Below are 12,069 nucleotides of genomic sequence, written 5' to 3' on the forward strand. Positions count from 1 at the left end.
TAGGGTTACTGAGGTAGGGTTAGTGGTCAGGGTTAGGTAGGGTTACTGAGGTAGGGTTGGGGGTCATGGTTAGGTAGGGTTAGTGAGGTAGGGTTGGGGGTCATGGTTAGGTAGGGTTAGTGAGGTAGGGTTAGGGGTCAGGGTTAGGTAGGGTTACTGAGGTAGGGTTAGGTAGGGTTAGTGAGGTAGGGTTAGGGGTCAGGGTTAGGTAGGGTTAGTGAGGTAGGGTTAGGGGTCAGGGTTAGGTAGGGTTACTGAGGAAGGGTTGGGGTTCAGGGTTAGGTAGGGTTACTGAGGTAGTGTTAGGGGTCAGGGTTAGGTAGGGTTACTGAGGTAGGGTTGGGGGTCAGGGTTAGGTAGGGTTACTGAGGTAGGGTTAGGGGTCAGGGTTAGGTAGGGTTAGTGAGGTAGGGTTAGGGGTCAGGGTTAGGTAGGGTTAGTGAGGTAGGGTTAGGGGTCTGGGTTAGGTAGGGTTAGTGAGGTAGGGTTAGGGGTCAGGGTTAGGTAGGGTTAGTGAGGTAGGGTTAGGGGTCAGGGTTAGGTAGGGTTACTGAGGTAGGGTTGGGGGTCAGGGTTAGGTAGGGTTACTGAGGTAGTGTTAGGGGTCAGGGTTAGGTAGGGTTACTGAGGTAGGGTTGGGGGTCAGGGTTAGGTAGGGTTACTGAGGTAGGGTTAGGGGTCAGGGTTAGGTAGGGTTAGTGAAGTAGGGTTAGGGGTCTGGGTTGTTTGTTTGGTAGGGTTAGTTTGATAGACAGGTGTCAGATTTAGTGTCTGAGCCTGAACCAACTGACCTCTAAACTCTAACCTCTGACCTAGAAGTCTTATGAATAGCTCTCTGGCATTGCTGTCTGACCTCGTACCCGACAGGAAGTCTGAGGTCTTATGCAACACACAACTCTGTCCTCCAGACTTCCAAATGACATCAATGTATGATTTAGGTAAAAGCCCACCCGACAGAGAGTGATCTGAAGCTGGGATTGGCCTGTCGTAAAGCATCTTACAGGCTAGCTTAGGGGTTTCAATCCTAGCTCTGTACATAGGAACATGTCCTTAGGCAGCTTTCCACTCCCTAAGACACCATGTCATTAGCTATGGCACAGTCTGATGTGAGCCTGATACCTGCTACCTACCTGCTAACCTGCCTCAACACTTCAACCTACCTGCTGCTTGCCCTCAACATCACAGAGTTCTATCAGGTTCTACTGGGTTCACTCGGGTTCTACTAGATTCTACCAGGTTCTGAGGTTCTACCAGGTTCTAACAGGTTCTGAGGTTCTACCAGGTTCTATCATACTGTTCCACTGTTCTCAGGGCGGGGTATCACCAAACATAGAGGTGAGCATTCACCAAGGTTAGAAGTTGGCTTTAGGCTTAGAGAGTGGAGGTGGCTTTAGGCTTAGAGAGTGGAGGTGGCTTTAGGCTTAGAGAGTGGAGGTGGCTTTAGGCTTAGAGAGTGGAGGTGGCTTTAGGCTTAGAGAGTGGAGGTGGCTTTAGGCTTAGAGAGTGGAGGTGGCTTTAGGCTTAGAGAGTGGAGGTGGCTTTAGGATTAGACGTTGGGTTTCGGGTTAGAGGTTGGAGATGGTCAGACAGGACCAGATTAACAGGAAGAGGAGGGGGCTGAGAGGCTTTGGTCCTGATAACATTAGTGGAACATGACCTAATGAGGCCAGACAGACATGCTCCATGTGCTCTATACATACTGCCCAGCCTCCCTACAGCCACAGCTCTTCCAGGCCAGAGGCCTGGTACCAAAGTACCATATCAGACCTCATGTATTGAGCCTGGATGATACAGCAAAACCTATAGTTACTACATCATGGAAAACCCAAACATGTCTGGTCTGTTGTATGTCAGCACGTCTGTTGTATGTCAGCGCGTCTGTCAGCACGTCTGTCGTCTGTCAGCACGTCTGTTGTATGTCAGCACGTCTGTCGTCTGTCAGCACGTCTGTTGTATGTCTGCACGTCTGTCAGCACGTCTGTTGTATGTCAGCACGTCTGTTGTATGTCAGCACGTCTGTCAGCACGTCTGTCAGCACGTCTGTTGTATGTCAGATCGTCTGTCGTATGTCAGCACGTCTGTCAGCACGTCTGTCGTCTGTCAGCACGTCTGTCAGCACGTCTGTCGTCTGTCAGCACGTCTGTCAGCACGTCTGTTGTATGTCAGATCGTCTGTCGTATGTCAGCACGTCTGTCAGCACGTCTGTCATCTGTCAGCACGTCTGCCGTATACCCGTACATGTTCGTGGTTTGTCCATACATCCAGACAGTACATATTTAGTCCACAATAACATTTGGACCAGATTTCTGTTTTCAACAGTCAGAGCAGTGATGTCATAGAATGAGCTGAATGACAGTGTAGATCCCCTACTCCACACCTGGTGATGTCATATCTTCTTTTTCATCTGCTGCCCTAGGTATATCAACAAGGCACGTCGTCTCTTCATACTAGGCTGTACTGTCCAGCCCAATGGTAGAGTCTCTCCATGCTAGGCTGTACTGTCCTGCCCAATGGTAGAGTCTCTCCATGCTAGGCTGTACTGTCCTGCCCAATGGTAGAGTCTCTCCATGCAAGGCTGTACTGTCCAGCCCAATGGTAGAGTCTCTCCATGCTAGAATGTACTGTCCAGCCCAATGGTAGAGTCTCTCCACAATAGGCTGTACTGTCCAGCCCAATGGTAGAGTCTCTCCATACAAGGCCGTACTGTCCAGCCCAATGGTAGAGTGTCTCCATACAAGGCCGTACTGTCCAGCCCAATGGTAGAGTCTCTCCATGCTAGGCTGTACTGTCCAGCCCAATGGTAGAGTCTCTCCATGCTAGGCTGTACTGTCCAGCCCAATGGTAAAGTCTCTCCATGCTAGGCTGTACTGTCCAGCCCCATTGTAGAGTCTCTCCATGCTAGGCTGTACTGTCCAGCCCAATGGTAAAGTCTCTCCATGCTAGGCTGTACTGTCCAGCCCCATGGTAGAGTCTCTCCATGCTAGGCTGTACTGTCCAGCTCCATGGTCTGAGTCTGAAGATGCTAGGCTGTGTGGTGGCTGTGGAGCCGCATGTTAGGAGTTCTTGGTTTATTTATTTTTTATTTTTTTCCTTTGATGATGACTTCAATAAATAACAAATATATTTATATATCATATATAGCCATGTAGAAACTACATGTATTTCACATAACTTAAATAATAATTTATATGTACAGCCCCCCCTTCATAATAAGGAAATATATTCCATAATGTCTATGGTCGAGTTGTGTGTTTACGTCCTGCGGTGTTTCCGTGACAACGCACAGACACAGGAAGTGTCTATCCGTATCCAGCGCCAGCCCACAGAGGTCCGGTCCTGCGTCAGAGCTCTGACGTACGTCTGAGAGGTCTTACACTGCGAGTTCCAGTGTTTGTCATCGATGCCACGACAGCCGCTCTTAAAAGGTTTGGCAGTCCGACACTTGGTCTCATAGAAGTACTGCTTAACAAAGTTGCTTTCGGCGGTTCCCATCTTTATCTGATCCAGGACGGTGACCTGACGACCCCTGATGTCCACCGCATTCGTCTTGTCTGTCACCCACTGTGATTGGCTGTCACAGACAGAGTACTCCCCGCGGTAACTCTTGTGTTCTGCGTATCTCTTCCTGCGGGTCTTGTTGGTTCTGTCAGAGCTGCCCACATAGTCATCTATAGAGTAGAGCGGAGGAGGCTGCAGGGGAGCCCGCTCACTCAGCAGGACCCGGGGAGAGTTGTAGTGTTTCTGCTGCTCCAGCAGGTCAGACGACCTGGGCTGGTACAGCGAGCTGCGCCTCTCCAGGAATCTACTGTCGTCCAGAGGGGTGTCAATGGCGAGCAGGCCCAATGGTGGCAATGTGTCCTGGGCCTGCCTGTCCTGGCCCTCACCCTGCCTCCCCCGGCCGCGGGTCAGGTCCGCCTGCAGCAGCTGGATGATGAGGGAGTTGATGGGGTCCTGGGTGGGCGGGGGCTGCTGGCGCTCCATGTGCGTTGCCTGGATACCGTAGAGGTACGCTAGGAACAACACATACAGCAACATGGACATCACTAGATTCACCTGTAAGATCTGTGGAGTAGAGGAGACAGGATATCAGTTATTAATCACCTATAATCAATAATTACACCACTAGATTCACCTGTAAGATCTGTGGAGTAGAGACAGAATATCAGTTATTAATCACCTATAATCAATAATTACACCACTAGATTCACCTGTAAAATCTGTGGAGTAGAGGATTCAGAATATCAGTTATTAATCACCTATAATCAGTAATTACACCACTAGATTCACCTGTAAGATCTGTGGAGTATAGGAAACAGAATATCAGTTATTAATCACCTATAATCAATAATTACACCACTAGATTCACCTGTAAGATCTGTGGAGTAGAGACAGAATATCAGTTATTAATCACCTATAATCAATAATTACACCACTAGATTCACCTGTAAGATCTGTGGAGTAGAGGAGACAGACTATCAGGTATTAATCACCTATAATCAATAATTACACCACTAGATTCAGTTATTCTGGATTCAGTTACTGATTCAGATACTGATTCAGATCAGTTATAATTTATTAATCACCTGGAGCATTATCAATGTTTTATATTCTGAATCTAGAATCATGCCAAAATGCTAATAGAATTAGTCCTAGAACATTATGAATGTTGTTTTATGTTCTGAATCTAGAATCATGCCAAAATGCTAATGGTATTAGTCCTGGAACATTATGAATGTTGTTTTATGTTCTGAATCTAGAATAATGCCAAAATGCTAATAGAATTAGTCCTGGAGCATTATGAATGTTGATTTATATTCTGAATCTAGAATCATGCCAAAATGCTAATGGAATTAGTCCTGGAGCATTATGAATGTTGATTTATGTTCTGAATCTAGAATCATGCCAAAATGCTAATATAATTAGTCCTGGAGCATTATGAATGTTGTTTTATGTTCTGAATCTAGAATCATGACAAAATGCTAATATAATTAGTCCTGGAGCATTATGAATGTTGTTTTATGTTCTGAATCTAGAATCATGCCAAAATGCTAATATAATTAGTCCTGGAGCATTATGAATGTTGTTTTATGTTCTGAATCTAGAATCATGCCAAAATGCTAATGGTATTAGTCCTGGAACATTATGAATGTTGTTTTATGTTCTGAATCTAGAATCATGCCAAAATACTAATAGAATTAGTCCTGGAGCATTATGAATGTTGATTTATATTCTGAATCTAGAATCATGCCAAAATGCTAATGGAATTAGTCCTGGAGCATTATGAATGTTGATTTATGTTCTGAATCTAGAATCATGCCAAAATGCTAATATAATTAGTCCTGGAGCATTATGAATGTTGTTTTATGTTCTGAATCTAGAATCATGCCAAAATGCTAATGGAATTAGTCCTGGAACATTATGAATGTTGTTTTATGTTCTGAATCTAGAATCATGCCAAAATGCTAACGGCATTAGTCCTGGAGCATTATGAATGTTGTTTTATGTTCTGAATCTAGAATCATGCCCAAATGGTAATATAATTAGTCCTGGAGCATTATGAATGTTGTTTTATGTTCTGAATCTAGAATCATGCCAAAATGCTAATAGAATTAGTCCTGGAGCATTATGAATGTTGTTTTATGTTCTGAATCTAGAATCATGCCAAAATGCTAATAGAATTAGTCCTGGAACATTATGAATGTTGTTTTATGTTCTGAATCTAGAATCATGCCAAAATGCTAATGGTATTAGCCCTGGAACATTATGAATGTTGTTTTATGTTCTGAATCTAGAATCATGCCAAAATGCTAATAGAATTAGTCCTGGAGCATTATGAATGTTGATTTATATTCTGAATCTAGAATCATGCCAAAATGCTAATGGAATTAGTCCTGGAGCATTATGAATGTTGATTTATGTTCTGAATCTAGAATCATGCCAAAATGCTAATATAATTAGTCCTGGAGCATTATGAATGTTGTTTTATGTTCTGAATCTAGAATCATGCCAAAATGCTAATAGAATTAGTCCTGGAACATTATGAATGTTGTTTTATGTTCTGAATCTAGAATCATGCCAAAATGCTAACGGCATTAGTCCTGGAGCATTATGAATGTTGTTTTATGTTCTGAATCTAGAATCATGCCAAAATGCTAATAGAATTAGTCCTGGAGCATTATGAATGTTGTTTTATGTTCTGAATCTAGAATCATGCCAAAATGCTAATAGAATTAGTCCTGGAGCATTATGAATGTTGTTTTATGTTCTGAATCTAGAATCATGCCAAAATGCTAATAGAATTAGTCCTGGAGCATTATGAATGTTGTTTTATGTTCTGAATCTAGAATCATGCCAAAATGCTAATAGAATTAGTCCTAGAACATTATGAATGTTGTTTTATGTTCTGAATCTAGAATCATGCCAAAATGCTAATGGAATTAGTCGTGGAGCATTATGAATGTTGTTTTATGTTCTGAATCTAGAATCATGCCAAAATGCTAATATAATTAGTCCTGGAACATTATGAATGTTGTTTTATGTTCTGAATCTAGAATCATGCCAAAATGCTAATGGAATTAGTCCTGGAACATTATGAATGTTGTTTTATGTTCTGAATCTAGAATCATGCCAAAATGCTAATAGAATTAGTCCTGGAACATTATGAATGTTGTTTTATGTTCTGAATCTAGAATCATGCCAAAATGCTAATGGAATTAGTCCTGGAACATTATGAATGCTGTTTTATGAATGGAAAGGCACTGGAGCGATGAACCACTCTTGATGTCTCTGCCTGGCCGGCTGAGTAACTGGCTTACTGGTGCTCTTCCATGCCGTCCCTAGGAGGGGTGCGTCACTTGAGTGGGTTGAGTCACTGACATGATCTTCCTGTCCGGGTTGGCCCCACCCCCCTCGGGTTTGTTCCGTGGGGGACATCTTCGTGGGCTATACTTGGCCTTGTCTCAGGGTAGTAAGTAGGTGGTTGAAGATATCCCTCTAGTGGTGTGGGGGCTGTGCTGTGCCTGTCCGGGGGATTCATCGGATGGGGTCACAGTGTCAGCCGACCCCTCCTGTCTCAGGCTCCAATATTTATGCTGCAATAGTTTGGGTCAGGGGGGTAGGGTCAGTCTGTTATATCTGGAGTATTTCTCCTGTCTTATCGGGTGTCCTGTGTGAATTTAAGTATGCTCTGTGTAATTCTCTCCCTCCCCTCCCGGAGGACCTGAGCCTCAGGACAATCTGGCCTGATGACTCCTTGCTGTCCCCAGTCCACCTGGCCGTGCTGCTGCTCCAGTTTCAACTGTTCTGCCTGCGACTATGGAACCCTGGCCTGTTCACCGGACATTCTACCTGTCCCGGACCTGCTGTTTTCGACTCTCTCTCTCTACCGCACCTGCTGTCTCTAACTTTGAATGATCGTCTATGAAAAGCCAACTGACATTTACTCCTGAGGTGCTGACCTGTTGCACCCTTTACAACCACTGTCATTATTATTATTATTTGACCCTGCTGGTCATCTATGAACGTTTGAATATCTTGGCCATGTTCTGTTATAATCTCAACCCGACATAGCCAGAAGAGGACTGGCCGTCCCTCTCCCCCTCTCTAGGGAGTTTTTCCTAGCCACTGTGCTTCTGCTTGTGTTTGGGATTTAAGCTGGGTTTCTGTACAGCACTTTGTGACATCAGCTGATGTAAAAAGGGCTTTATAAATAAATAAATACATTTGATTGATTGATTTTATGTTCTGAATCTAGAAAATCATGACAAAATGACTAGGAGTAGGAGGAGGGGGAGAGGGACTAGGAGGAGGAGGAGAAGGGGGAGAGGGTCTAGGAGGAGGAGGGGGGCTAGGAGGAGGAGGGGGAGAGGGCCTAGGAGGAGAATGAGGGGGAGGGGGACTAGGAGGAGGAGGAGGAGGGGGAGGGGGACTAGGAGGAGGAGGGGGAGGGGGACTAGGAGGAGGAGGGGGGCTAGGAGGAGGAGGGGGAGAGGGCCTAGGAGGAGAAGGAGGGGGAGGGGGACTAGGAGGAGGAGGAGGGGGAGGGGGACTAGGAGGAGGAGGGGGAGGGGGACTAGAAGGAGGAGGGGGGAGATGGACTAGGAGGAGGAGGAGGGGGAGAGGGACTAGGAGGAGGAGGGGGACAAGGAGGAGGAGAAGGACTAGGAGGAGGAGGAGGGGGACTAGGAGGAGGAGGAGGAGGGGGACTAGGAGGAGGAGAAGGGGGAGATGGACTAGGAGGAGGGGGAGGTGGAGGGGGAGGTGGACTAGGAGGAGGGGGAGAGGGACTAGGAGGAGGAGGGGGACTAGGAGTAGGAGGGGGACAAGGAGGAGGAGGGGGGGGGACTAGGAGGAGGAGGGGGGGACTAGGAGGAGGAGGAGGACAAGGAGGAAGGGGAGAGGGACTAGGAGGAGGAGAGGGGGGAGGGGGACTGGGGGGCGAGGAGGGGGAGGGGGACTAGGAGGAGGAGGACTAGGAGGAGAAGGGGGAGGGACTAGGAGGAGGAGGAGGGGAGAGGGACTAGGAGGAGGAGGAGGGGGAGAGATTAGGACTAGGAGGAGGAGGGGGAGGAGGACTAGGAGGGGGAGGAGGACTAGTAGGAGGAGGGGTAGGGGGACTAGGAGGAGGAGGGGGAGGAGGACTAGGAGGGGAGGAGGACTAGGAGGAGGAGGGGGAGGAGGACTAGGAAGGGGAGGGGGAGGGGGACTAGGAGGAGAAGGGGGAGAGGGACTAGGAGGAGGAGGAGGGGGAGAGAGACTAGGAGGAGGAGGGGGACTAGGAGGAGGAGGAGGGGGAGGGGGACTAGGAGGAGGAGGGGGATTAGGAGGAGGAGGGGAGAGGAACTAGCAGGAGGAGGGGGAGAGGGACTAGGAGGAGGAGGGGAGAGGGACTAGGAGGAGGAGGGGTACAGGGACTAGGAGGGGGAGGGGTACTAGGAGGAGGAGGGGGACTAGGAGGAGGAGGAGGACTAGGAGGAGGAGGGGGAGGAGGACTAGGAGGGGGAGGGGGACTAGGAGGGGGAGGGGGAGGAGGACTAGGAGGGGGAGGGGGACTAGGAGGAGAAGGACTAGGAGGAGGAGGGGGAGGAGGACTAGGAGGGGGAGGGTGACTAGGAGGAGGGGGAGCGGGACTAGGAGGAGGGGGAGGGGGACTAGGAGGAGGAGGAGGGGGACTAGGAGGAGGAGGGGGGAGAGGAGGAGGGGGAGAGAGACTAGGAGGAGGAGGGGGAGGGGGACTAGGAGGAGAAGGGGGAGGGACTAGGAGGAGGAGGAGGGGAGAGATTAGGACTAGGAGGAGGAGGGGAGGAGGACTAGGAGGGGGAGGAGGACTAGTAGGAGGAGGGGTAGGGGGACTAGGAGGAGGAGGGGGAGGAGGACTAGGAGGGGAGGAGGACTAGGAGGAGGAGGGGGAGGAGGACTAGGAAGGGGAGGGGGAGGGGGACTAGGAGGAGAAGGGGGAGAGGGACTAGGAGGAGGAGGAGGGGGAGAGAGACTAGGAGGAGGAGGGGGACTAGGAGGAGGAGGAGGGGGAGGGGGACTAGGAGGAGGAGGGGGACTAGGAGGAGGAGGGGAGAGGAACTAGCAGGAGGAGGGGGAGAGGGACTAGGAGGAGGAGGGGAGAGGGACTAGGAGGAGGAGGGGTACAGGGACTAGGAGGGGGAGGGGTACTAGGAGGAGGAGGGGGACTAGGAGGAGGAGGAGGACTAGGAGGAGGAGGGGGAGGAGGACTAGGAGGGGGAGGGGGACTAGGAGGGCGAGGGGGACTAGTACTAGGAGGGGGAGGGGGACTAGGAGGAGAAGGACTAGGAGGAGGAGGGGGAGGAGGACTAGGAGGGGGAGGGTGACTAGGAGGAGGAGGAGGGGGAGAGGGACTAGGAGGAGGGGGAGGGGGACTAGGAGGAGGAGGAGGGGGAGAGGAACTAGGAGGAGGAGGGGGGAGAGGAGGAGGGGGAGAGAGACTAGGAGGAGGAGGGGGTGGGGGAGGAGGAGGAGGGGGAGGGGGACTAGGAGGAGGAGGTGGGGGACAAGGAGGAGGAGGAGGAGGGGGACTAGGAGCTGGAGAAGGAGGAGTGGGAATAGGAGGAGGAAGGGGACTCGGAGGAGGAGGAGGGGGACTAAGATGTGGAGGGGTAGAGGGACTAGGAGGAGGAGGAGGAGGGAGAGGGGGACTAGGAGGAGGAGGACGGGGACTAGGAGGAGGGGGAGAGGGACCAGGAGGAGGAGGGGATGGGGACTAGACATAGGAGGAGGGGGAGTAGGAGGAGCGGGAGGAGGGGGACTAGGAGCTGGAGGCCCGGGGAGGGGGACTAGGAGGAAGAGGAGGGGGACTAGGAGCTGGAGGAGGAGGGGGACTTGGAGGAGGAGGAGAGGGACTAGGAGGAGGGGGAGAGGGACTAGGAGGAGGAGGAGGAGGAGGGGGAGAGGTACTAGGAGGAGGGGGAAGGGGACTAGGAGGAGGAGAGGGATAGGGACTAGGAGGAGGAGGGGGAGGGGGACTAGGAGGAGGAGGGGGAGGGGGCCTAGGAGGAGGAGGAGGAGGGGGCCTAGGAGGAGGAGGAGGAGGAGGGGGCCTAGGAGGAGGAGGAGGAGGAGGGGGAGGAGTGGTAACATGAAACAGGAGGGGGCCTAGGAGGAGGAGGAGGAGGGGGAGGAGTGGGAACATGAAACAGGAGGGGGACTAGGAGATGGTGAAGTGTACCTCTGTGTGACGGGGATACCAGGGGCTGAGACCAGAGTTATTCAGAGTTGTACAGTTCATCAGCTAGTGGTTTACAGTCTATTAGGGATGTAGACATTCTGCTGGGTTGTGGCCAGTTCCTTGAAACACTGATCTGTAGCCTGGGGCATCCAGTTGCTCATTTGGTCACAACAACATTTGAGGCACAGAACTAGAATGAGATTCTATTTCTATTATTTGAGGTCAAGGGTCAAAGCAGGTGTGTGAATCACTGGTCTCTGCTAATATAATGTAACATTAGCAGCAATGTTGCGTGTAGCTCTGCTGCTACTATAGACTCCAGACGCCATGCCGAGAGGAAACCTGTCCAAACTCTTACAAGTCTGACGTGATTGCAACACATGGGTTGAAGTTCCCCTATGAACAGATCTAGGATCAGCTTCACCTTCCCCAATCCTAACCTTAGCCATAAGTGGGGGACAATATAAAACTGACCCAAGACCAGCATCTAGGGGATGTCTTCACCCTCCACCATACAGATCAGGAAGTAGTCTGTGTGACGGCAGTAGATGTCCTGAGGGAAGAAACGGATCAGGCCTAAACGGGATCCTACCTCTGCAGCGCTGAGAGAAGCCAATACAGTAGTAGTACACACTGCACTGATACACCCTGAAGAACTAGTTTATTCCTGTTGGCTACAGAGACCCTGGCAGGTAGATAATGACTCTCACTGAGGCACAGATCATTATTGTCATCCAGATTCTGAATGACAGAGAAAGAGAGAGCTACAGAATGAGATAAACACTCTAATCTAAAAATAATTCAAGACAAGAAGTGATGAACAACAACTCTATTCAATTAGAATATATAAAAAATTAACTTTGCGCCTCAAGTGAAGAGGTTTTGACTTCGCTAGCTAGCTACACAACATAAACCTAGCCAGTAGGCTAACAAGCTAGCCAGAAAAATGTAGCTAGAACAAACCTAGCAAGGGGAGTTAATACAACTACATCAAACAACTAAACTGAGTGAGTAAACCAAAAAGGATCACGGACTCCAACTTTAAATATATCTTCTGTTGTTTTCTAGTTTGAAGATGTTCTACTCTTTTTGCTGTTTTTGAGCTAAATTAGAGCTAGCTAGCAACAGCAGACAAACAAACCCGGTTACCATGGCACCGTGGCAGCAGAACAGCAGCAGTAGCAGAGCCCAGAGGCCCCATGTCCCCCTGAGTCCCTTCTCTACCCTCCAGAGGCCCCATGTCCCCCTCAGCGCTGAGTCCCTTCTCTACCCTCCAGAGGCCCCATGTCCCCCTGAGTCCCTTCTCTACCCTCCAGAGGCCCCATGTCCTCACTCCCCCACAGTGCTGAGTCCCTTCTCTACCCTCCAGAGGC

The 12,069-nt window shown here is 49.6% G+C and overlaps 1 protein-coding gene across 1 annotated transcript in view; it reads right to left on the reverse strand.

Moving 5' to 3' along the window:
* Positions 1–1,962: 1,962 nt before the first annotated feature.
* Positions 1,963–12,069, reverse strand: part of LOC110516398 (neurotrophin-3-like) — a 113,517-nt gene continuing 103,410 nt past the window's right edge. The window contains exon 2 of the mRNA XM_036972737.1: positions 1,963–4,062. Within this exon, the coding sequence (XP_036828632.1) occupies positions 3,253–4,062 (810 nt within the window). The 3' untranslated portion in view covers positions 1,963–3,252. The remainder of the gene's footprint in view (positions 4,063–12,069) is intronic.

Source organism: Oncorhynchus mykiss, unplaced genomic scaffold (assembly GCF_013265735.2).
Source record: "Oncorhynchus mykiss isolate Arlee unplaced genomic scaffold, USDA_OmykA_1.1 un_scaffold_191, whole genome shotgun sequence".
Taxonomy (NCBI): Eukaryota; Metazoa; Chordata; class Actinopteri; order Salmoniformes; family Salmonidae; genus Oncorhynchus; species Oncorhynchus mykiss.